Source organism: Arvicanthis niloticus, chromosome 16 (assembly GCF_011762505.2).
Source record: "Arvicanthis niloticus isolate mArvNil1 chromosome 16, mArvNil1.pat.X, whole genome shotgun sequence".
NCBI lineage: Eukaryota > Metazoa > Chordata > Mammalia > Rodentia > Muridae > Arvicanthis > Arvicanthis niloticus.
The window spans coordinates 69949627-69975477 of record NC_047673.1 but is presented as its reverse complement, the minus strand read 5'-3'; the positions used below and the strand labels follow the sequence as shown (position 1 = coordinate 69975477).

The 25851-nt window shown below is 49.9% G+C and overlaps 1 protein-coding gene across 3 annotated transcripts; it reads left to right on the top strand.

Annotated features, from left to right (window-relative positions):
• Positions 1–83: 83 nt before the first annotated feature.
• On the top strand, positions 84–25067 carry Psen2 (presenilin 2). Of its 3 annotated transcripts, none has more exons than XM_076914607.1 (11): positions 84–174; positions 10030–10173; positions 11910–12124; positions 13940–14081; positions 16635–16702; positions 17265–17485; positions 18721–18819; positions 22241–22324; positions 22630–22728; positions 23143–23261; positions 24345–25067. In XM_076914607.1, the coding sequence occupies exons 2-11, from the start codon at positions 10033–10035 to the stop codon at positions 24498–24500; spliced, it is 1344 nt and encodes a 447-aa protein (XP_076770722.1). In that variant the 5' UTR covers positions 84–174; positions 10030–10032; the 3' UTR covers positions 24501–25067. The 3 variants fall into 3 exon arrangements, with proteins under 3 accessions (XP_076770722.1, XP_034376625.1, XP_076770723.1); XM_034520734.2 differs by having other exon boundaries at positions 22627–22728; XM_076914608.1 differs by lacking the exons at positions 84–174; positions 10030–10173 and having other exon boundaries at positions 11985–12124; positions 13907–14081; positions 22627–22728.
• The last annotated feature ends 784 nt before the right edge of the window (positions 25068–25851 follow it).

Below are 25851 nucleotides of genomic sequence, written 5' to 3'. Positions count from 1 at the left end.
GGGAACCTGGCACCGCCCAAGGGACGGGACAGGGGCGGAGCCAGGGAAGTGGGCGTGTCTTACCGGGGCGTGTCCGGGGCGCGGGCGAACCGGGGTAGTGGGCGGGGCTGGCGCTAGCCGGGGAGAGGTGCTCCGCCCGCGGCGTAAACTCTACCCTGCGCCGCGGCGGAGCAGGTGAGTGGAGGGCGGGGGCTGGGTGTGTGCGGCCCGGTAGCTGTCCCAGATCGCCGGTAGCCAGCAGCATGGAGAGCCCGGATGCAGCGAGGCCCTTCGTGCGCACGCCCCTGACCGCTGCTTCCGTTGTCCCCTCGGGGCACCCGAGTCTGAGCTCCAGGCTGCGGCCCCTGCGGCGATCTCGGCCTCTGCGGCCGGCGGAGGGTCGAGGAGAAAGTGCCGGGAAGGCGGCTGTGCGGCCGGCCTTGAGCTGGGGCTTGGAAGGAGCATAGGGGAGCAGCTCTGGGCCTCTAGCCGCGTCCGAGTGCCCTCGTGTCTCTTCCAGCCTCCAGAGCCCCGGGCGCAGAGTGAGGTGTTAAAGGGCCAGTGCACGTGGGTCTCATAGCTGTATTCACCAGGCATTTTGGTCCCTGCTACCCAGGACCTGACCTGATCTACCTGGGCTCTGCTATAGATGACGAGGGAGTGAGGACTTCTTCCTGTGTGAGGAGTGGGGCGCGGGACAGGGCCTAGGCTGGCGTTCTGTTACCAGCGGTGTGTGGTGTTTTGTAAATCTTCAAGCCTTTGAAGCTGAAGGAACTCGGAAGCCAGAGCTAGTTGCCACTGAATTATATTGATGAAGAAACTGCACCTAGGGCTGAGGTTGTAGCTGTAGGGTAGAGTGTTTGCCAGACATGCGTAGGGGAGGGAAAGGAGGGTGAGGAGAACAACTCTCAGAATAAGTGTGGTTGCCCAAGGTCTCCTGTGTAAGATCAGTGAAGCCAGGCTGAGAGCCTGCTGCCTAGGCCTTTGTTTCTGCTATCCAGACCTAAGTCCTTTGCCAGTTAGATGAAATGTCCTAGCACCTCTTCTTAGGTATTTTAAAGATATGAATGGTTGTGAAATGACTGCATCCATTTACAGATGGAGGAGTAGAGAGCCTCTAAATCAGAACAGAGGCAGACCAATTTAACTCAGAATGCACAGCAGTCCCCAGAATAGTCTCTTGGTGACAGAGAGACTCCATCGTTCAGAATAGGTGCACCTGATGTCTATATAGTCCCTCTGTGGACACCTGAGCCTTGCAGGCCTTCAGCCAAGACTTCTGGCAGTAATTAAAGGTTCTGTATAAGTTGCTTCAGGTGTGTGAGCTTCAAGTTTCCCTTTAGGCATGGATGGCTCTGTGGGAGCCTGAGAAACAGTACCAGTCCTGTGTTTTCTGTTGAAGGAGCAGCATCCCAACTTCAGAGGTGACCATCCAGGTTCATTCCTTGGCTCCCAGGACAGTGGCTAGAATCAGGTGGGCAGGGATAGAGAGTGAAGGGTGGCAGAGGTGCAGGATGGAAAGGAAGCTGATAGACAGTGGATGTGGGTGAGAAGGGGTGCAGACTGAGCCGAAAGCTGTGCGTGGTTTGGAGAACTATCTACTACTGTGTTGACATGCCCCATGCCTAGGCCAAAATATAGACCATACATCCATTCGTATGTGGAAATGAATATTTCCCTTATCTGAGGAGGTGAAACAGGCTCAGACGAGGAGTGCTGCCAGAGGCTGCCGCCGCCATGTCGGTCTGGAGCAGAATCTAGGCTGTACTCTGTCCAGTGGCCCTTCTGTGGCTGCTCACAGCTCCACTGCACAGTTTGCCATGGAAGAGTCTCTCTCCAGACTTGGTCTCTCTGGATTGTTGGTGATAGTAGGCATGTGACATGCCCATGTGATAGGCAGGAGTTGGACATTCATGATAAAAAGCCATTTTGTCCAGTGGTTATCACAGTTATTATAAAAAACGTACTAATGGAGCCAGAGAGATGGCTCAGCAGTTAAGAGCACTGGCTTCACTTCCAGAGGACCCACGTTCAACATGGAGGCCCACAACCATCTGTAACTCCAGTTCTAGGAGAGCCTCTTTTTATCTCTGTGGATACCAGGCACGAATGTACTGCATAGACTTATCAGTGCTAAACAGACATGCATACAAAATACCTATACACATAAAATACAATTTAATATTTTTAGAGAACTTAAGTAATGTGATGGCTCATGTCTGTAATTCCAGTGCATAATCATGGAATCGAGAGAGCTGCTGTGAATTCAGGACAAGCCTGGGCTGGATAGTGAGTTTCAGGCCAATTTGAGCTACATAGTGAGACACTATCTCAAAAAAAAACCAACCAACCAACCAACTACACAACATCAACTGTAAGTCACCAAACAGAGCTAAAGGAACACTGCGACAGTTAATTATGACTCCTTTAATGTTGGGACCCTGAGTTCCGGGTGTGGGTGTCAAGGATGGGAGCCCAGCTGCCCAGCTGTGTGGCTCTCCAGCCTGTCAGCACCAGATTTGGACACTGGTTGTACACAAGCTTGCTCAGACACCTCTTACCTGTGTCGGAACTGCTACCCAGAACATTTCTGTGAGGTCTTCGTTAACGACTTCCTGAGACCCTGGGAGGAAAAAAAAAAGTGTTTTGTATGTTGAGATAGCTTTTTGCTGTGTAGCCCTGGTTGGTTTGGTACTCTGTTTGTAGCCAAGGTAGGCCTTAAATTAATGGTGGTCTTCCTGCCTCAGCTTCCCTCTCCCACTGCTTTTGATTCTAGACAATTGCCATCTCTCCAGCTTAACACCCCACCCCCACCCCCACATCCCAAACTGCAAGGCAGGTAGATCTCTGAGTTCAAGGCCAACCCTCAATGCCTGTGATACCAGCACTGGAAGGCAGGGGGGCTTGAAGAGCTGGAGTTGAATGTCGTCCTGGCTACAGTAGTGAATTCTCTTATTAGAAAAAACAAAACAAAAACCAAAAAACAACAACAACAAAAAAACCTAAGTCATCCTGGCTTTAATTTAAAAAAAAAAACTAAAATGAGAGAATTAACCATCAACACTGTGTGTGTGTCTCTCACATGGATCTTTCCAACAAAAACCTCTGTGGCTATATTTTATCTGTTTCTTTAAGGTTGGGCCTCTGATCAGCTGGGACCCCACAGGCAGCAAAGGTTTCTGCCACTGGCTCCACCTGTCGTGGGCTGTGGCCATTGAGGAATGGTTCTCAGTTCACATACAGACTCTCCTCCCTGGGCTTGGGGATGGGATGGTAATATGCCACCTGAACACTTTGGAGAAAGAAAGATGCCAAGTCAGTCCTCTTGAAAGATAAGGCCTCCTTAGGAAGACAGCTCTCTGTGGCCTCTCCCTCAAACTGAAGGAACAGGCTGCTTGTTTTGTCTTTGCAGATGAAGGAAATGTAGAGGCCGACTACCTTCCTGTTACACCTCAGCCAGAAACTTTCTCATGTTTTAAAAAATAAAAGTAATAGTTACTTACTCTAAAAACATGTCTTTAAAAGACAGCCTTTCCCCCCCAGCCTGGGAATAACTGCTTTGAGTCCCTACAGGTGTTTCAGGGCTCCGGGTCTGGTGGAAGGTCTGGTCATTGGCGGTGTGAGGCAGTTACCACTCTCACCTTCTGGGCCTGAGTTGAGTAGTCTTGCTGTACCACAGGCCCAAAGCTGAAGGCCCAACTGACCCTGGACTGGGTTATAAAGCCAAAGCAAGGTAAACCACTTTTTAAAAAGTGTAAATTGTATTTCAGGTGTTTGTTTTAGTAACAGAAAGCTACCTGACACATCTTGGCAAACCAGATTTGGTAGGTGTGACCAGTCATTGAAAATGACTTTATTTCTTTTACTAATCACAAATCAGAACATCTCTCCACTTGTCTTTTGAACTGAACCAGAAAACCAGTACCCTATTTCCTCCCCTCATTGCTAAAGTTGGCAGGTTCACCTCAGAGCCTCACAGACCTCCAGGAATGAGTGGGCTCAGAGTCCCTGGGTCTGGAGATGGGAGAGGATAAGACAGACTTAATAAGGATTTTGAGCCGGCATTATCTGAGAGTGTCTAGATACATCCTTGTCCATAGCACAGATACATGTCATCTAAATGCATTAGTGCTCTCACAGAGCCTGTGGGTGTGGATTGGTTGCCTGGTCTCTGCAAGAACCTGATGGGCCTGATTGGATGGGAAATGACAGTGTTCTATGGGCAGTTTAGAGACCTGTAAACTGGTCCTTATTTGTCTCCTTGAGTCTTGCTTCATCCCCAGCTATCCTGGGCTTTGGTTTCCTGAACTATGAAATAGGGGACCAACTAATGGCAGCTTTGACATCATCCTAGGGATGTGCCCTTTCCTTTGACAAAGTGTTCCCATTGTCAGGCTGAGGCTGGATGGAAACAGGACCCCCCTGGGGCCTGGTCTTTGTACCAACTAGTTCACGAGTCTGGTGGCTTAGCAGTTCCCTAGCTCCAAAGAAGGGCACCTGTTGGTTTGGTTAGCCCCTCTCAGTAGCCCCTTGTGGCTCCATTATGGCTTCCATTTACTGAGTAGCCACTGTGGCTAGATGCTTTACACCCGTTTTCCCAATCTTACAAGGCAACCTATCCTGCTGTCCATAAGAGGAGGAAATAGCTCCTGCCACCTTGCATGGCTGGAAGCTGTCCAGGAGGTGTGGTTCATGTCACACTAGTCTATGTGACCACTGGCTGCTGTGTCTCATTTAAAAAAAAAAAGTATTCTGCACCTTGTGGTGGTGGCGGCACACTCCCTTAATCTTAGCACTTGGGAGACAGATGCAGGCAGATCTTTGTGAGTTCAAGGCCAGCCTGGTCTACAGAGCAAATTCCAGGACAGCCTAGGCTACACAGTGAAATCCTGTCTCTCCTAATTCTAAAAAAAAAAAAGGAAGGAAGGAAGGAAAAATTCTAATTTTTACTTGAGTGTGGCTTGCTAGAGGCACTCTTCCCTGTCTCTTCCCACTAACTACCTTTCTCCCAGGCTACTTCATGAAATGAGGAAAATTGCCCCAACCCAGGTACGTCAAGAGAGAAATAGGTAATGGAGTTTCATGCAGACCATAAGCCACTTGAGGCTCTGGGGTCTGGCGCTCTAACTCCAGCTCTGCCTGAGCTCTCCCAAAGCCCAGTAAAACCATCCACCAAGTGCCAGGTAGACCAGCCCAATACATGGTCAGGCGCAAAGGGTTAGAGGTAGACCTGGAATCTGTGAGATGTCGCAGGGTGTTGCCTGATTGGGGAAAGCCCTTTCCTAGTGTAGAGAAAGACCTGGACTTTCCAGGGGTTATGGGAATGCTGGGAAGTAGCCATGTGACCACTGAAGGTGACCTTTTAAAAGATAAGGACATTGTTCTGTTGGCCCTTTGGAAAAGTGTCAGGGAGTCCTAACCACTCTGCAGATAGACATGTTTGTGTCCCAGAGTTTCCAGTTCACTTTTGGAGTATTATTTTCCACAAGGTGCTAGAATTTTCCGTGGCATTCCAAAATCTCTTTCCTGCCAGGGCCACTGATTTTAAACGTTAGGGCAATCCCTTGCCTCTCTCTACTGTTGGTAAAGCAGGTTTGAGAAAATTGGGTCACCTGGTTTCCTTGATAATTACAGGAGCCGGTTGGGGAACTTCTTAGCTCAGCTAATCAAGGTTTAATTCCAGTCCTAGAGTTAGTGGAAGTCGGCAGAGGGTAGGTACTTAATCCCTCAGCCACAGTACCGTGCAGGCAGGGCTTCCAGAACAGCCTGTCCTCTGCACTCCATCCACACTTCCCTGTCAGCCCCTCTGTGCTTCCTGTGGACTCTTGGGATGTGGAGCTGGTTGTCTGACGTCAGCAATGGCAAGGCTCCATGTGCATCACTGCCTGTGCTGAGTCAGGCTCCCCAAGGACCTCTTTGCATCCAGCGAGGTTGTTTTTCAAGGCTGCTTTTCTGTGCTCGTTAGTTCGCGCGGTGGTTTTTCCCTCTAAGGATTTTACTGCTTTCAGGCTGAAGAGCAGACAGGGAGGCCTTTAGGGGTTCTAAAGCGAGCCGAAGAAGCTTTTGTTGTCATTCGGGGCTTTGGAGAAAGTGTTATTGGCTTCCTGTATTCTCATTTGTTCTCCCAGGCCAAGCAGGTGATTCTGCAGGGGAGGAAACCCTGTGTGTTGATGCCTGCGGTTTTCATTGACAAATCAGTGGCTTGCTAGGTACTGTGGTACCGGCCTTTAATCCCAGCAAAGCTTAAATTCAAGGCAGGGCTACTTAGTGAGACCTTATATAAAAAGAAAAAAAAAATCAGTAGGTTGAAGATGACGGTGCAACCCATATTGATTATTAAAAACGAGGAGGGGTGGAGCTGGAGATGTAACTCCGTAAAGTACTTGCCTCGCATGCAAGGCTGTACCCCAGTGCAGCATGAACTGGGTGTGGTGGTTCATGCCTGTGATCCAAGCACTTGAGAGATCAGAAATTCAAAGCCATCCTTAGCTACATAGTAAGTCAGAAGTCAATCAGGGATACATGAGACCCTGTCTGAAAATAAATAAAGGTGAGAAATGCAGAAAAATACAAAGCCCAAAAATCACCCACAAAACCAGTTTAAAGATAATGACCTTTAATATTTTGTAATAGTTTTACCAGTCATGTGTGTGTGTAAGTAATTCGGATGTTTATAAGAATATTTACATTCGGTTAAATTTAACATCACTTAATTGTTACTAAGTATTCTTTGAAGTAAGACTTTGGTGCCCCTGTAATAGTCCTGTCAGATGGATGGACACCCGAGACAGTGATGGATTCCAAATCCGGTGTAAACTGTGTTTTGGCTTGGCTTCTGAATATACATATTTGTGATAGTTTACTTTATAAATTTTGCACAGCAAAAGATTAATAACAACAAACCAGCAATTACAGTAATATACTGTAGTGAAAGCTATTTAAAACTTACGGATTGATTACTCTGGAATTTTCCATTTCATGTTCTTGACCACTGATAACTATAACCACAGAAAGTAGAATTGCAGATAAGGTGGGGGGAGGGAGTTAGTTCCTGTACCAGAGAAGAGACAGAAATTTCGGTCATTTTTACTTTTTATGATAACAAGTAACTACAGCATATATTTTTGCATGAATGTTTTTTCCTAGATAAAATTCCAAGTTGTAGCATTTCCAGATCTAAAAGGTCTGATTGTACCTTTGGGGTTTTCCTGTTTTGAGTACTATACATATATTTTATCTTAACCCCAAACTCCTGCCCCGCCCCTGCATCAGATACTGAGATCGTCCAGCCTTCTTCTCCATGGGTGTTGTTTGGGGGCTTTGCTAGTCTGAGAAGGTCTCACCCCCCCCCCCTTCCCAGTTGCTGTCTGAACAGGTCCTGCGTCCAGGACTAAGGGCTGTACAGTTTACACCTTCACCCTACAGTCAGGTAGTGGGAGGTACTGGGTAAGAAGCCCCCTGAGTCAGACCCAACCCAGGGAGGCCGTGTGTGTGTGTGTGTGTGGGGGGGGGGGGGGTGCAGTCCCCTGGACTGTGTGTGTGGAGGAAAGACCTGGACAGCAGCATCCATTCCTCACCCTCTGCTCCCTGACTGTTGATGAGAAGTGACTGAGAGCTGCATCAAGCTCCCCCCACCGTGATGCACCTGTATAATGAGCTGAGAGCCAGAATAAACTCTTGAATTGCGTTGCCTGGAGTACTCATCACCACAGCTGAGATAATAGCCTACCCTAGCATGGTATTGAAGAGACCAGCAACAGAATACCCAGGCTTAAGGATAACCTTGATGTAGGGCCATGGATGAAACCCAAGGCCTCAGGTCTGCCAGGCTCTGCCACCGAGGCACATCCCTGATCTAGATATCTGTGAGAAGAGAATTCACTGTTGCCGGAAGGGGTGTCGAAGAGACCTCAGTGGGTATGTGTTTAAGATATGACAGATAGCCAGTTCCCAAAGAGGAAGGGGACCTTACAGCTTGTAGACCCTTTCCTGGTTAAGAATCTCCCCATGTATTATGGCAAGTTGACCTTTGAAGGTATCTTCCCTTAAACTGGGTTCTCTTGTGTAGACTCTTGGTTCCATCGCCTGGGCTCCAGGGCACAGAACTCTTCTGAGCACTGGGCTTAGCTGAGCTTCCAGAATGCTAAGTATTAGGGCAGTGGACCCACCATCTAGGGTGTGCTCCGCTGTGTAGAGCCTCAGCAAAAGGGAATTTCCCTTCTGTCCTCCTAGGAGATGCCTGGGCTGATTTAAGCTCCCTTCCTCCTGGTCAGACACTCAGTATGGTTTATCCTACCATCACATGGTAGACCACCAGGATGGCCCCCTGATCCCACCATCATATTGAGGCAAGATTGTGTTATATACCCATCCTGTTCATTATACTTGAATAGTTATATCTTTCCAGAATGTTCAGTCCCCGTCTATCTCAGCTCATATACCTTTCTGGCCCACTCCCTGCCTTTCTCAGTCAAGACCCAAGATACTGTGCTCTGAGAGCTGCACATTGTCTCCTCTGAAAGTGGATCACGTGTGGTCCTCACCACCTTACTCTTGTGCCTGTGGTATTCTGCAGCTGTCTTCACACTCCTAATGTCTGGTAGACCCCAAGAGGCAGCTTCTGGGAGCTTTGGGCTCTGTGAAGACAGAGGGTGCCTTTATCATGGGTCCAGTTAGAGAGGTAAACAAAGGCAGGCACTGTCCCATCTCTGTAATGGCAGACTGAGGGAAGTCCTTATGGGAGTTATGCAGGCCATAGCCAGGAAGGCTGTCTCCTGAGTAGCAGCCACAGGCCCTGCCTTGGTGAAGGGACCCTGTGTAATCACCTGAAGATCATATGAATTCTAAGAGTGACTAATCTGGAGACAAGCTTTCAACACAGAGCAGGCCTGCTCCTACCTCAGTAACACAAAGCTAAACTCTGAGGTGATGTGGCCAGTAGTGGCAGTGTCTGTCCAGATGTGGGTACAGTCAGACCCTCCCAAAGGTTGTGTCAGAACCCAAAATGTGGGGAGCTGGAGCTTGACTGGGTGCTGCTGTGGCAGGGTATTGAGAGCCATGAAGAAGTCCTGTGTCAGGAGCAGTGTCCCCTTGCCCTGTCCCATGTCCCTCAGTGTGGGGACTTCCAGGGTCATCTTCCTCTACTGGCTGGGTGGCTCCTGGACTTAGCTGCTACATTTGAACTGAAGACTCTACATATACCTCACACTCAGGCACCCCTAAATGGTATCCCATTTTCAACCCACAGACATTCTGCAGATCTCTGGATCACGTTCAACCTTCCTTGGTAATATCCTCTTTCCTCATCTTGGTCTAGCCTGGCCTAGCCTGGCCAATATCTTAGGTTTTTTTTTTTTTTTTTTTTTTTTTTCTTTATTCTTTCCTCCATGTCAACTCCTCCCACCAAGCATGTGTTCCCTCATGCTAGCCCTCACTGGGCCACTCCTCCCTCAAGGGACCTCAAGACATCTCCCCTATCAGGACACTTCCCCTTCCCCTCACCGTCACCTGCTAGATGGACATTTGTTACTTGAGCTGACATGGGCCTCCTTGGTGTGGCCACTCTCTGACCTGCACACTGTTCACTCCACTTCCAGCAAGAGTCTTCTCTAGGAAGCATGGAATTTCAGCTTCTGGGGACAAGTTCCTCCATCCTCTGGTGATGTGTCATTTGTCAGATTGGATGAAGTTTTTGTTCTTACAGGACAAGAAACTTTACTTATTCAAGGCTATAGCTCCAGAGCCAAGCACAGTCGATTGCCCACAGATGTTTATTGATTGAACAAACATGTTGAAAGTTCAGAATGACCCTGACTTTTCTAACTGGACGTTTTGCTCCGTGTGATCAGAGTTCCATTCAAGCCAGTCCCAAGCAAGGCTGCTGTGGCCTCTTGCTGGCTTCTGGAACTCCTGTTTTAAGTGGTTGTTTGAGGTGTATGTGGGAAGCTTGTTATAGGCAAGACCTACGCCTGGTCCAAGCTACCATGCCATCCCCCAGCGCCCCCACTGCCTTTGCCTGTCAGGAACAGGGTCCCTGTGCTTCCTTTCCAGACCATGCTCACATTCATGGCCTCTGACAGCGAGGAAGAGGTGTGTGATGAGCGGACGTCCTTGGTGTCAGCCGAGAGCCCCACATCACGCTCCTGCCAGGAGGGCAGGCTAGGCCCGGAGGATGGAGAGAACACTGCTCAGTGGGTAGGTCCCCCCAGCAATTGTGGGCCTTAAAACGGGGCCATGGGGTTCCTATGTCTTTTTTATTTTTAATTATGCATATTAATGTGTATACCTCTGTGGAGGTATATGCATATGAGCTAAGGCACCCATGGAGGTCAGAAAGGGTGTCCCATCCCCTGGAGCTGAACTAATGGGCACTTGTGAGCTTACTGACATGGGTGTTAGCAATGGAACTCAAGTCTTTTACAAGAGCAATAGGTACTCTTAATTGTTAAGTCATCTGTCCAGCCCTTTCCTATGTCTTATGGGTCACTGAAGTTGGTCTGAGATGTCTCCCCAAGACCTTTGTACTAAAAGTTTGGTCCCTAGTGTGCTGTGATCAGGAAGTTGTAGAACCTTTAAGGAATGGAACCTTGTGGAGAGCAGTGAGTCACTGGAGGAGGCCCCAGCCCCCTCTTCTTTTTTTGTGTCCCGACTGTGAGGTGAGCAGCTTGCACCTCTCCACGTTTTCTGCCACAGTATAGTTTCTACAAGCTCAAAGCAACAGGGCTAATCCATTCCAGACTGAGCCCTCTAGGCTACTTCATCTATAAGTTGAATTATCTTGTTATATATACATACATACAAACACACACACACACACACACACACACACACAGAGAGAGAGAGAGAGAGAGAGAGAGAGAGAGAGAGAGAGAGAGAGAGAGAGAGAGAGAGCTGACTAGCCTGTGGATGAAACCAGCCATTCTTCCATTCAGGAAGAGCAAATAAAAATGAAAATTGCCCAGAGTGGTATCATGTGGCCATGATGCATCTGCGCTTCCTATGTGCAAGGGCTTTGTAGTAGACTACACAATTACAGCATGCAGTGGGCTAGCTGGCACATCTCCCTTCATCTCCCACCCCTCACCTGCCTTTCCAGTGTAGGCTGTGAGTCTGGGTGCCTGGGACAGACCAATGACACAGAAAACACTGAGAAAACAGGAGGAAATGCTACTGGCAGGGAGGGTAGGTAGCCAGACAGGGTAGCCACACGCCGAGTTGGCCTGAGTCTGAAGACATAGGGGCCCTGTGACCCCACAGATGAGGCTGCAGTGTGACCTGCACAGCTGCAGCCTCAGGTCAGGAGATGGGTAGGGTCACTTAGTCAGCTTGGCCAGCTCCCTCCTGGTCAGGCAAACCACACCTGAGCTTCCTGAGCCTGATTCCATTTAGCAGAAAATCTCTCCATGCCCAGAGGGCTTTTCTCCTCCACCTCCTCAGCCAGCTCAGCCAGCATATAGCCCCAAGCCTCAGGGGGTTCACAAGGTCATTAACAGCCTGTCCTCAGAAGTTTCTCTTCCTGTCTGTTAGATTTCTAGCCATGTGTTTTGATGCTCCAGGAAGTGCTGGGACTTCTAGTTAGTCAAGCAAAATGTTTATCTCTGCTTCCCCATCTCTTCCCTAGCCCGTCTCCTAGACCAGTACAGCCATGTTAGCTAGTGACCTTAGGTCCTGTCCTTGGGAAGGGCAAGGGTCTTTGGTGTGTTCCCTTCTGTGGCTATGCAGTCTATCCCTAAACCTTCTCCACCGCCATCCTTCTCAGTTTTTTATGTATCCCAAGACCTAACTTCTTACACTTCTCAGTGTAAGAGCTCACACTTCTCAGGTCTGGAAAGCAGCAGTTATCCTTCTCAGGTCTACTTCCGAAAGCCCCTGCAGGATGTCGCAGCTCCCTGTGGGGCCCTCTGTGACCCTCACCATGTGGTTTCCCACAGAGGAGCCAGGAGAGCGAGGAAGACTGTGAGGAGGACCCGGACCGCTATGCCTGCAGTGGGGTTCCTGGACGACCATCAGGGCTGGAAGAAGAGCTGACCCTCAAGTATGGCGCGAAGCATGTGATCATGCTGTTCGTGCCTGTCACGCTGTGTATGATCGTGGTGGTGGCCACCATCAAGTCTGTGCGTTTCTACACGGAGAAGAATGGGCAGCTGTGAGTTGGGGGCCTGGTTGGCATCGGGAGGTAGGGGTGGTAGTTGATTTGAGGGGGTCCTAGGCTCCCTCAGCTACTGTGCCTGTAGCTCTGTGGGGCAACGGCAGAGACTGTGGCCTATACCCTGATGGACGACTCACTGCCTCCAGTCCTATGACTTGTCTGGACGCATATCTGACCTGTTTCCATTTCCATGTTTGTTTCATGGGTTTAATTACGGGTTTACCTGGAGAATTAACAGACTAACACACATGAAATGTCACACAGTACTCACCAAAGACTAAGCGGGGTTTGACCAGAGACTGGCTCTGGTACTGTAGCTCTGAGCTCCATGTACCAAGTACCTGGTTCTGGCCCACTGTGTCTCAAACCTTCAAGCGAGTCATGTTCTGTCTGGGTCTCCGCTCCCTTAGGTATGAAATGATGAGGTTGGACTCAAGGATGTCTTAGCACATTTTCAGCAGGTGATGAGGACTCACCAGGCCCTTTTATTACTTTAATAAATACAATACAGAGAACTGTGAGCTTCCCTGACCCAGCACCCCCCCCCCCATGGGCTCCTCACTGTGAGCTTCCCTGACCCAGCACCCCCCCCCATGGGCTCCTCACTGTGAGCTTCCCTGACCCATCACCTCCCCCCCCCCCATGGGCTCCTCACTGTGAGCTTCCCTGACCCAGCACCTCCCCCCCCCCCCCACCATGGGCTCCTCACTGTGAGCACATCTGACTCCCTGTTTATTTTTTAGGAAAGTGGAGGTAGGAAAGTCCCCATACTAAGAAGCTTGCAGCCTGTGGGGGACTCATATTAGGATGAAAGGCTTTGAGAGGCCAGGCCAGGCGTAGCTCCCTGCATTTGAGCTGGGAAGAACAAGGTGCCTGTGAATTACTTCCAGAGTTGGGCCAGTACCTGCAACTGCAGCTGGGGGAGAAGAGGGTGCAGGAGTCTTAGACTGCAAAACTTCAATGGAGTGTATTGTCAGGGTTCTCTAGAGGAATGGGCCAGTGAATATGTATGATGAAAAAGGATGTATTAGATCGGCTTATACAATAAAGGCTAGGTAGTCCCACAGTGGCTATCTGCATGCTGAAGAGGCTGAAAACCCCATAGCTGTGGTTCATGAGGCTGGATACCTCAGCAGTCTCAATCTGTTCCTGGATGCCAGCAAGATTCCCAGAGAGCTGCTGGTCTGTAGTGCACAGTAGCTGGCTGGGGTTCTGCTGTTAGTGAAGGGTGGTGGTGGTGGTGCAGGGGGATGGGGGGAACAGCGGCAGCCACAGCCACAGCAGCAATAGGGTAGATGCACTCACTGGCAAGGAGTGACAAAGGCAGGCAGGCAAAGAGCATTGCTTCCCTCCAACCTCTTTCTACCTAGGCTAACAATGGAAGGAGTGGGTTAATCCTTCCTAGAAATACCCTCACAGACCCACCCTAAGGCATGCTTAGTTGATTCCAGATCCACTTCCATTGACAATTAGAATTAATCATCGCATAGAGAAGCAGGCAGCCAATCTTGTCGGTAGGAGCCAGAGCTGAGGGCCTGGAGGTAGGAGAGTCAAGTGGACAATCAAGGTCTCAGTGAGGTACAGTCTGTCATTTCTGCCATGATGTTTCCAGTTGTCAGAGCACTGGGAGTCACTGTCCAAGAGGCAGAAGCCACTCACACAGATAGTGACGACCCCATCAGGGCCCAGCCAGTGCAAGGATTCTAACAGAGCAGCGTGGGGTTTCTAGGGCTGTGTGGTCAGCCTGGGCGTCACTGAGATGGGGGTGTCTTGGAGCAGCAGGTACTGAGTCTCTTCTGGTGACCTCTTCAGCATCTACACACCCTTCACTGAGGACACGCCCTCCGTGGGCCAGCGGCTCCTCAACTCCGTGCTCAACACTCTCATCATGATCAGCGTCATCGTGATTATGACTGTCTTTCTAGTGGCACTCTACAAGTGTCGATGCTACAAGGTGAGGCTTGTGACCCGCTCCCCCACCTCGGCTCAGCCTGCCTCTACCCGGCCCTGCCGTGATGCGGCTGGAGCTACTACTACCATATGGCACCTTTCTGAAAACCTTCCGGGTGCCTTCTCTGCAGAACTGCTTGCATTTCATGCTTTCTGGCAGTGTGTGACAGTGACCTAATGCTGACTTTTAACCTGTGTCCCCCTCCCCCCAACCCCTGTCTTGTGTGCTTCTCATCACAGTATTTCTGACACACTCTCCTGCTCTGACGTTAGGTTTGTTTCTTCTGAAGTTCTGTTTAGTTTCCCTCACCCCACGACTCTCTCTAGACTGATTTCTGATCATTCCCTCTCCCATCATATTGGAATGCCCATGTGCGGAGTTAAGGTCTTCTGGCCCTGGGAGGCCTGTGAGCTGGATTCTCCTTTAGACCTTGAGCCTCCCCATGGAGTACTGAAAGAGTCACATTCATGTGGCCCCAGTTATAGACAACGTCACCCCCCAAGGTGTTGTACCTTGTCCACTTCAAGCTCCCCAAATGGGGGTAGAAGATCTGACCTTATCCGTGCTAGTCGAATGCTGTGTCACCAAGCCCTGTGTTGGAAGGTGGGCGTGTGTGCCTGCCATGGCCAGGAGTCAGCCCTCTTCTTTTATTGTCTGGGTTTCAGGGGTTAAACTCAGGGCAGGCTTGGCAATAAGCACCTTTACCCTCTCCAGTCCACTTTCTATAATTTTCAATAATTCGAGGTCTTGCTAAGTTAACTGGGTAATCCTCCTGCCTCAGTTTCACCAGTTAAACAGACCCGTATTACTAGACCTAACTGTGCCATCAGCTTTTAGACACTGGTTTTAGGCAGCAGGCTCTGAAACATTCAAGACCACCAGGAAGTAGAGCTAGGCATTACCTATCCAAAACTTTGCAATAGGCAAAGTGTGGTCTTCTGTGTTCTGGCAGCTGCGTTTATAGTGAAGGAAAAGATGAGGAGGCCGAGGTTTAGGGAGGGAGCTAGCCATTGGCTCAGCTGGCTCAAATGGGGTTGAACCATGGAAAGGAGTCACAGGGAATGTTCCTGAACTGAAGCTTAACTCGTCAGTAACATCTGTCCATGTAGATGAGGCAGGGGTCCTGTGTATACTTCAGAGGGAGGAAGGGAAAGAAAGGGTGCGGGGAATCTGGGGGAAGACTACTTGTTTGCACATATAGAGAACATGGCAACAAAGTAGGAACAACATGGGAAGTGACTCTGCAGTCTACATGTCATGTGGCCAGTTCCACAGAACTGGCTTGACCATTCAGTCAGGGCCATTGGGACGTTCCGAGATGACATCGCCCAGACAAGCAAGTCATAGTTGGATAAAGAGATGTGTAGGTTTTAGAGGCCACTCCTTCCCTTCCTTTTAAGGCTGGTGTGCAGCCCCACTGTGGCCCTTCTTCCAGGTAAACTGCTGGAGACCCATTGGGCTGAGCTGGTGATGGAGGATAGCCCTTAGACATGAAGTGAGGCTGGGGGAAGTAACACCATCTTATCCTTGATGGTTGAGTCTTGTCCTTGTGCCATGCTCTCCTGAGGACCTGTCAGGAAGAGTTACTTAGTGTCTGTTTTTGAGATGTCTTTCTATGGCAACTGTGGTGGTGGTGGTGGGGTCCTCGTCAGAGGCTGGGCGGAGTCTACAAGTCCAGACTGCCAGCCTGGAGAGTGCAGAGACGAGCTACCACAAGCTGGGAGTCAGCAGATCCTCAGGCCTCTTGCCTCCTCCAGACACGTGTAGGTGACTAGGGAGAACTCACTGAGGGTTCTGCCTTTCCTGTCTAACTGAGAAGGATGTCCAGGCTCCAGTCCATGGAGATGCTGTACACATGTGATACTAGACTTAGCATTAGAACCTGTGCTTCTGGCAGCCCTAACCAGCCAGGTTTGGCTGCTTGTCATCCACAAGCCTACCCAAAAACCCAAATTAATAGTAAAATACCCCCCCCCCCCCCAAAAAAGGGAGATTTGTTCAATGTGACCACATTGCAAAGTGGGACAGAGAGATCCAGTGACTCTCCTCAAATCTCTTGATAAACCCACCCCCAGCTCCTAACTTGAGGGTAGGGTTTAAGTAGAGAGTAAGAGATGTAACTAAGCAGTCCTGGTCAAGGCACGGCATTGCCCCGCATTGCCGGGGCTTCCCTTTCATCCTGATGCACTGTCAGAAGTATATGAAATCCCTTCTCTGGAGACCAGTCCCTCTGGCTGGTACCAGGCTTCGGTGTTTTCCTTTTGGAAGCATAAAATTCCTAGGGAAATTCTAATTCCTTGGGAGCCATTTGGGTTTTTTGAGACAGAGTTTCTCTGCGTAGCTCTGGCTGTCCTGGAACCCACTCTGTTGACCAGGCTGACCTTGAACTCAAAGATCTGCCTGCTTCTGCCTCCCAAGTGCTGGGATTAAAGGTGTGTGCATGGGGTCCATCATTTCGATCCCTTGGTGCAAAGGGAAGGACAGATGGAAGTGTCTCTCGCTGGAGTGTCTCCATCCTGGCAGGGGTGACAGTGCCCTCTTGTTTCCGTTGTTCAGTTCATCCATGGCTGGCTGATCATGTCTTCCCTGATGCTCCTCTTCTTGTTCACCTACATCTACCTCGGGTGAGTGTTGGCTGGTGAGCGGCCGCTCCCTGTGGGCATGAAAAGGACCTGGGCAGGGAAAAGTTTCTCAGAGTCTGGACCGAGCTCTGGCCTTCAGGCTTTGACACTGGAATAGGTTCTGTGCAAAGAAAGCTGGACTGGTGAAGCCTTCTTAGAACACACTGGGCAGGTGGAAAGCCCTCAGAGTTACATCCTACTTGGGGGCGAGTGTGTGGGTAAGCCTGGGGTACTTCCTAGTTTATCTGTCCTCTTGCCCTTTGATTTTGGGCATCAGCCTGAAGGCTCAAAGAGAAACATTCTTTAAGGACTTCTTCTTTGCACAGGTGGTGGGGCCATCACATGGTCATGTGACCCACCAGCTATTGATACATTTCCCAATACATTCTAGAAAATACCGAGTGGTTAGTTGTGAGGTCCATGGAAATGGAAGATGAGAATGTTGTAAATTAAACTCAAATTGGGACTTAATGGGCAAGGAGCAAGGGGTGTCAAACAACTTAGGGTATGGCAACCCCACCCCCACCCCCAATATCGCATACCCTATTCCACCTTGTGCCTACAGGGAAGTGCTCAAGACCTACAATGTGGCCATGGACTACCCCACACTCTTCCTGGCTGTCTGGAATTTCGGGGCAGTGGGCATGGTGTGTATCCACTGGAAGGGGCCTCTGGTGCTGCAGCAGGCTTACCTTATTGTGATCAGCGCACTCATGGCCCTGGTGTTCATTAAGTACCTGCCGGAGTGGTCTGCCTGGGTCATCTTGGGTGCCATCTCTGTGTACGGTAGGTTGCTGGGGCCTGGTGAGAACTGGGATGAATCTGGCTCATTGATAGAGTGCTGTCTCAAGTGCTCTCACATTGCTGTGACCAACGTCATTGAAAGAAGCAATAGAAGGGAAGAGTTTTATTTGGGCTCCCAGTTTCTGAGGGTGTCAGTCCGTCATAGGCGGGAAGGCAAGGGATGGCTCAGTTGGAGCAAGTGACAGAGGCTCCTTTGCAGTGGACCAGGAAGCTGAGAGTTTACTAGAGCTAGGGCCTGGACTGGGTCTAACCTTCAAAAGGCCACCCCTAGTGACCTGTATCCCGTAGCTTGTCTCTATCCCCTGATGATCCCAAAGCTTCCTAAAACAGTGTCACAAGCTAGAGAGTAAGCATTCAAAACACAAGTGTCTTAGTCAGGGTTTTACTGCTGTGGAGAGACACCAGGACCAAGGCAACTCTTATAAGGACATTTAATTGGGGCTGGCTTACAGGATCAGAGATTCAGTCCATTATCAAGGTGGGAGCATGGCAGCTTCCAGGCAGGCATGGCACATGAGAGTTCTACATCTTCATCTGAAGGCTGCTAGTGGAAGACTGACTTCTAGGCAGCTAAGATGAAGGTCTTAAAGCCCACACCCACAGTGATACACCCACTCCAATAGGGTCATACCTCCACATAGTGCCACTCCCTGGGCAGAGCATATACACACTATCACAATGAGCCTTTAGGGGACACTTCTCATTTAAATTATAACAAGTGGGAAGGCAGTACAGGGCATTCCCCTCCTGTCCTAAGGAGGCCTTCCCACAGATTCTCCCTCTGGGATACTTGAATCACAGATCCACAACTGCATATCTGCCGCTCACCAAACATGGCCTGTACATAGAGCCTCTGATTCCTCAGGACGGGCCTGAGCTCACCGTGGTTCTGCATATCACCACCTTCACTGCTGATGGAGCGTTAGTGCCATGGCCAGGGCTGCAACTCCCATTTCAAGGATAAGAAATCTGAGGCTTCAGGAAGTAAGACTTCCAAGCCTGTCTTCTGGGTCTCAGCACCTCACTCTTCCTACTCTGCGGCTACCAGCTTCTGCTCCAGCCAGTGCAAACTGGATTGGTGGGCTTGGGACCCTAGTCCAGCAGCAAGGTAGCCCGGAGCTCATTTAGGTTCCTGGTGATGGAGGGGTGGTTCCTCTCTGTGCTGCTTGGGAAGAAAGGTCCCTTTTAATATAACAAGAATGTCTCTGTCTCCCCAGATCTCGTGGCTGTGCTGTGCCCCAAAGGGCCTCTGAGGATGCTGGTGGAAACTGCCCAGGAAAGAAACGAGCCCATATTTCCTGCCCTGATATACTCATGTGAGTGGTCCCATGCCTCTGCCAGACAGTAGGGGTCAGCAGGTGGCCTTTTGTGGAGGTATGAAAGTTGGCTGTGATTTTGAGTTGACAGCTTATATATTCTATCTCAACCAAATCATGATAACGCTGAGGGTCGCCACCTGCAGGAGGGTTCTACCTCTGGAGACCATGGTGGGCTGGATCTTGCTCAGGAAGAAGGTTGGGAAATCAGGGTTGGAGCCGGGATACTAGAGGGCTGTGGACAGTCCTATGGCCATATTCTGTCGACCATCGGGCAGCCTACATTGGGTATGGACCACATCCCATGAACATGCCACCTTCCAGAGGCTTGCAGCCACCACTCAGCCCTGCAGGCTTTGGAGGGCAGGGGCCCCCACTTCTCTCTGGAGTTCATGGACAATGCCTTGGTAGTGGAAGTTAGTCATCTCTAAAGAGAAGGCACAGGGATTGCCACAACCTTGGAGTCATGTCAGAGGGATGTAGGTTTATACATGTATTTAACAGATGTTCTTACTGCTAGGCCCTGTGTGTGGCATAGAGGTCTCAAAGGAAGCAAGGTTATCTGAGTTCACCAATGGAGTTCACTCCCTGTGATAGCAGTGGCTGCTATCTAAGTATAGAGCCTGTGATTCTGGGGTTCTGGTGCCTTGGGTACCCAGGATGCCATCTGCAGAACTGGGTAACCCTAGTGAGTGGGGATTGAAGCTTAGAATGAAGATTTACCATCAGCAGCCCGTCAGCATGAGCACATTCCAGAAATGTTCTAAGGATGAGAGACAGATGGCTCTCAGTCTGAGTGCCTGAGGCTGGGTGTTTGCTTATGTGCAAAGGAAGTAGATGAATGTAAGCAGGTACATTACAGAAGGTAGCAGGCGCTCTGTTGAAGACTAGGGGAGGGCAAGAGGCCAAGGACTTAACAGCCACAGGGGAAGCTGTTTTGCAAAAGATGGCCAGGCAGCTCTGATTTATAGTTCATACCTGGCCAGAGACCTGACTTGGGTGGGACTTATGTAGCACTAGGTAGAAATCTGGAGGCCACTGCTTGAGGTGAGAGAGAGCAACAAACACAAAGACCCTGAGGTAGACTAGGCTGGGGCTGGGTATGCTCGGGGCACCCACAGTCCAGTGTGGCTGGAGCAGACAGGAAAGGTAGAGAGGGGGAGGTCTGGACAGCATGAGCCCTGCAGACCACAGTGTGACACGTTGGTCCATCTTCCTGAAGGAACGGTAAGCCCCTGAAAGATTTGGACAGAGCCAGTTTGGAGGCTGAGAAACAACCCATGAAGGGGACCCGTGGAAACTGTGAGGTGAAGCAAATTCTGGGGCATTTTGCAAGCAAGACTTGCCGGGGTTGTAAGACAGAGCCAAGGTTAATGGCAGTGCTTTGTATCTGAGCAACAAGGAAGACAGACCTATTGCCTTTTCCAGAGACAGGGTCAGGGATGGTGGTGTGGGAGAGGGTATTAAACCTGGGCTTTGGTTTGTATGGAGTGTGGAAATATCACTGGGGAACTGGAAACACAGAGTAATAAACTCCAAAGAGAGTCTAAGCTGGAGAGAGAAACAGTTCAGTGAGTTCCGTGTGATCCAGGAGTTTCCATTGTGCCCATGTACCCACGAGGATCAAAGCAGGCGGGGTTCAAACAAGCATTTGTGCATTGTTGTCTGTATCAGTTTTATTCATAGGAGTTCAAAGCTACAAATATCAATGGGTGACCAAAATGTGGTCATTCCACACAACGGAGTATTATTTTTCCCTTCCAAAAAAAAAAGGGAAATTCTGACCCATGTGATATGGATGAGCCTTGAGGACCTAGGATAAGTGAATTGAGCTAGACAGAAGGGCAGACATGGCCTGATTACAGGAGGCAGCAAGAGGAGGCAAAGTCACAGACATAACAGAGTGGGTGCTTGATACAGTGACTGAGGGAGGGAGGGACTGTCAGTGAGCAGGAGTTTCAGTCTTGTCAGATGAAAGAGCTGGAATTTGTTTCACAGATCTGAATACACAGGGTGCCGATGAGCAGCCAGCATTGCATTTAAAAATACTTATTTTGGTATTTTGGGTGTGCATACGTGTCTGTATGAGCATACGAACACGTATATACCCCATGTACACAGAGGCTAGAAGGAAGCCATCAGCTCCCTCAGAGCTTGTAATATCAGGGGCATTTACAGGGCCACTGGCTTGTTAAAGGGAGCTGAAGTGTGAGCCCTGCTTCTCATGATTGAATGGCAAGTACTCTCAACCACTGATCCAGCTCTTCAGCCTCAGGACTGAATTTTTTAAAAATTGTTTTAAAAAGATTTGCCTGAATATCTGAGTGTTTGCCTTGTATCTGTGTGGCGGGCTTCTATGTCTGTGCATCACGCTCATGCAGTACCCATGGAGGCCACAAGAGGGCACTAGATTCCTGTAGAATTGAAGTTACAGACATTTGTGGGCTCTCATGTGGGTGCTGGGAAGTGAATCCAGGACCTATTCAAGTGTTTTTAATGACTGAGCCCTCTTTCCAGCCCCTCATGGTTATATTTTTATGTTGCATTTCCTTTTAAAGACAATCTAGGTTCTAGCTGCAGTGTAGTTTCTTCTTTTTGATAGACTCTTGATTCAAGGAGACAGCTGGGACTGTAACTAAAGGCAGCATTTTAAGTTCAGAAAAATCTCATGAGAGAGATTTGCAAGCAACAGTAGTAGCGGTGGGATCACTTTAAAGGAAGGGGTGGAGGGATTCAGACAGTTAGTGTGAAAGTTTGTCTCCCGGAACTTGGAGCCACCAAAGTGGTTCTAGATGACAAAGATAATTTCTTACTTAGAGATGGTGACATCCCTGGACAGTGTGCAGACCGCAATCACTGTTGAAATGGCACCACAAGAGCTATTCATAATGTAAACAATTCCCACCTCTCCCTTTTTGCAATAAACTGAAGCCTAAAAATAAATTTTTTAAATGATTTTTTTAAAAAAAATTTTTAATGTAAACTGGTGTTTTGCCTGTATGTATGTCTGTGTGAGGATGTTGGATCCCCTGGAACTGGAGTTACAGACAAGTTGTGAGCTGCTATATGGGTGCTGGGAATTAAACCTGGGTCCTCTGGAAGAGCAGCCAGTGCTTTTAACCACTGAGTCACCTCTCCAATTTTTTAAAGACACAGTTCACCAAGCTGTTCACTAATCATTATTATTGTCAGTGTTGCTTGAGAGGATAACAAAAGGACAGAGGTGAAATGTCAGCCCCCACCCAGCCTGCGTCCCTGAACTCCCCGCCCCCCGCCCCCCAGCCTCTGTCAGCCAAGCTTGAGCACAGCCCTGCAGGATACAGGAGCCGTGCAGGCTTTCTGGGGACACAGCTCCACTTCTGCCAGGGCAGCTGCTCGAAGCACTGCCTGAGGCATGTGTGTCCCTTTGCTCTTTCTGTAGCTGCCATGGTGTGGACGGTGGGCATGGCAAAGCTGGACCCCTCCTCTCAAGGAACACTGCAGCTCCCCTATGACCCCGAGATGGGTGAGTACAGGGTTCACAGCCATGTCTTGGGAGCACCTTGTCTGCACCCTGCTTGGCTGGTCCCTCTGTGAATGGTTCAGAGTGGCAGAGTCATGTCGCCTGAGGGCCAGACTCCGACACCTGTCTCAGGGAGTGAAGGTTGGATTGCCCACCCCGTGCCTCAGTTTCCCACCTCAGTCTTGCTGGATGTTGTTGGTGGTGTTGGTGAATCTTCTGGATTTTTGTACCTTCTGACCAGCCTTTGCCTCTCTCTGCCACTCTTCATGTCCAATGACGGTGGTCCTTTGTTCCTGGATGCTCAGAAGAAGACTCCTATGACAGTTTTGGGGAGCCCTCATACCCTGAAGCCTTCGAAGCCCCCCTGCCTGGCTACCCAGGGGAAGAGCTGGAAGAGGAGGAGGAAAGTAAGGTGCCCAAGTTCACATGGCCTGCTTCATGTGTCTATTTAAAAATACCTTTAGTCAGATTCCATGCTAACCTGCACAGCAGCCTGCAGCCCCAGTGGTCAGCAATTGTCCCTTTCTCTCCTAACCAAGTGGCTCACCTAAATACCAGGCTTCTGCCTAAGCTACCAGTCACTCACTCACTCAGTCCTTGGTCCTGTCCCTACACCCGCAGTCTTTTCCTAGGCAGTCCATCTTGTCCCTAGTCTGCAGTACTGAATACTCGGCTGAGGGGTACTTTCATCTCAACCCTCTTGCTGGGTCACTTGGCTGATGTCCTGGCCCCTCACTTTCTTCTTTTTTCTCTTGCCTGTTTCCTGCTGAGGTTTCTTATCAGTCGGATTGGACAGGGGCCACTTTCTTTTCTCCACACAGGGGGTGTGAAGCTTGGCCTGGGAGACTTCATCTTCTATAGTGTCCTGGTGGGCAAGGCAGCGGCCACCGGCAATGGAGACTGGAACACTACGCTGGCCTGCTTCATTGCTGTCCTCATTGTGAGTAGGCTGTGTGGTGGAGGGCTGGCACATCTGGGGTCCTCACAAGGCAAAGGCAGTGAGGGGAGGGGTGTCCAACCCAGAGTATGGTCACCAAAGTATGCTCCCTTCTAAGAGAGAGCACCCGGGATGTGCTTGGATCTCACTGACCACTTACATCTTATGCTAGGGCCTGAATGAAAGCTTTAGGGTCTTATCCCTTGGTTCCTCAGATTGGGGATTTCATATGGGTGATAAAATAGCCAAAGGCTTTTACCCCTGGGAACAGGGAGGAATGGAAAGGTCTCCCCTCCCATCCCTCTACATATCTCTTGCCACCAGGGCCCCAGGGAATGCTGAATCCTGGGTCCTCCAATCTCAGCAGTAGTCTAGAGGCTCTGATGGCTGCTACTCAAGCTGGCGGACATACCCTGCAATGTCACCCTTGAGGATGCTTCCTTTTAGATGTTAGAAGAGTCCCTGGGCAGGCTATAGGACCTTGTTCTGCCCACAGGTGGGGGCTGGTGCTTTGTCCGGTGTTCAGAAGAGCTTGTTTCTGTCCACTTGTGTGTCAGGGATGGGATGACAGACCTGGGGTTCCTCCCCTGCCATACTAGCTTGGGACTTGTTGTCCCAAGGGCAGGGCAAGCACTTTGGTGATTTGTCCTCACCCTGGACACCAAGGGTAGAGGTAGGAATGGCTACACCATGCTTGCTTCCAAAGGGATGGATGGATTACACATCTGTGGTTTCCTTGGTGACCACTGCTGGGTCTCTTGTAAATGCAAAAAAAAAAAAAAAAAAAAAAAAAATCCAGTGTCTGGAGAGAGGCTCCTACCATCTATTCAACCACTGTTCCTAGATGGAGAACCCCCATGGCCTGTCCAGGGCTCTGTCCACCCTGTAGCCAATATACAGGTGTCCTGACCAAGGGGTGTGTGGGGGAGAGAACCCTTCCTCTGCCTCGTGCATCTTGAGGCGCTATTGCATATCTGTAAGAGACTGTGCACTGCACATCTGTTGCAGTTTGGGCTAGTCTCGGACTACACCACCCAAAAGGTCGCGTCGTTGCTGAGTTCCCTCACCTTGGTGTCCTTCCTGCAGGGTTTGTGCCTCACTCTTCTTCTGCTTGCCGTGTTCAAGAAGGCCCTGCCCGCCCTTCCCATCTCCATCACCTTTGGGCTCATCTTTTACTTCTCCACAGACAACCTGGTTCGTCCTTTCATGGACACGCTGGCCTCCCACCAGCTCTACATCTGACAGGAGACAGGCGGTGGCTCTGAGAGTTGTAGGAAGCTTCACTGGAAGCAGGTGTATAGTTTTACACTCTAGTGCCATATATTTTTAAAAGAACTTTTCTTTCCTTACAAAAGAAAAAAAAGAATGAGAAAGTGTCGTGTTTACTTCGTGATGAGGAAGCAGAAGCCGCCCTTGCTGTCTTGTCAGCAGACTGGCTTGCCTGCCAGAGCATCCGTGGTGCGGGGTGGGGGCGGGGGATGCTCAGCAAGCAAGTGTATCTTCAGGGATGAGGTCACGTGTGTGGATCAGGTTGGGAAGGACGCAAGCCCCATCCGGGTCTGTAATCCTCTAGGGCTGAGCAGAAGGAACATCGATGGGGACCAGGAGGCTCGGTCAGGAAGGATGCTAGCTAGCACCATCACCCTGACCAGAGGAGGAAAGCGGTCTGTAGTCATGAATGTCCCCAGTGCTGTGTTTGTGATGTCTGTTACTTTAGTACCTTAGAAGCTGAGTCCTGTTCTTATTTCCGCAGTGACTGCTGGGAAGTGGCTTAATAACAATACCAATAAATAGATGTTCCTGCTGGAATGCTGGTGTTTGGTCCCTTTGTTCTCCACTCTGTGTGTACTGGGGGGCGGGGGAGGGTAGGGGTGGGGCTTAACCCGTTATGAAGGAGAGAAGCTTAATTGCCCAGCCTCTCGGCACTCACTTCTTTAATTGGAAAGTTCATATGAGAGTGCTGGGAGGTATTGGGACAAAAGCCTGCTGGAACCCACAGATCCCTGGCCTTGGACTTCGTAGGTTGTATGTGGTATCAGAAACACTGCCCGGAAGTTGCTAAAAAGCTAAGTGGTTATTTTGGCAGAAGTCTGTCTTTAGTAGAAGCCAGCAAGCCAAGGGACCAGGGACTGTAGAGTGAAAAATTATAAAGGCCATCTTATGAAATATGTGTAAATTTTTCGCCTTAGACCTTGGGCAGAAAAGCACCTGCCAGTAGGTTTGGGTCCATCTAATTAGTTACAGAGGAGGGGGAGTTACAGTACAAAGGCCTGTTAAGAACATCCCAGAAACTGACTGGCCAAGGGAAGAACTACACCCTGCCCCCATGGTACGGCCTGCTAGTGTTCAAAAAAGGTAAAACAACCAATCCTGTGCACCCGCACTTTTTCCCCACCCTGCCCATATATAAGCGCTAGACCCCTGAGCCACGGGGTCAGTCCCTCTATCCCCTATGTGAGATATGGGGATATGGGCTGGCCCAGAGCTCTGATTTAATAAACCACCTCATGTGCTTTACAGCAAGACGGTCTCTTGTGTGTCCTTTGGGTGCGTGCTATCCTGTGACTTAAGTGGACCCCCTTTCTGGGGAGTC

Coding starts and splice junctions, on each gene's coding strand:
- Psen2 (XM_034520734.2), top strand. CDS start 10,033: ATGCTCACATTCATGGCCTCTGACAGCGAGGAAGAGGTGTGTGATGAG. Junction 14,082..16,634: donor ACAAGTGTCGATGCTACAAG/GTGAGGCTTGTG, acceptor TCCGTTGTTCAG/TTCATCCATGGCTGGCTGAT. Junction 16,703..17,264: donor TTCACCTACATCTACCTCGG/GTGAGTGTTGGC, acceptor TTGTGCCTACAG/GGAAGTGCTCAAGACCTACA.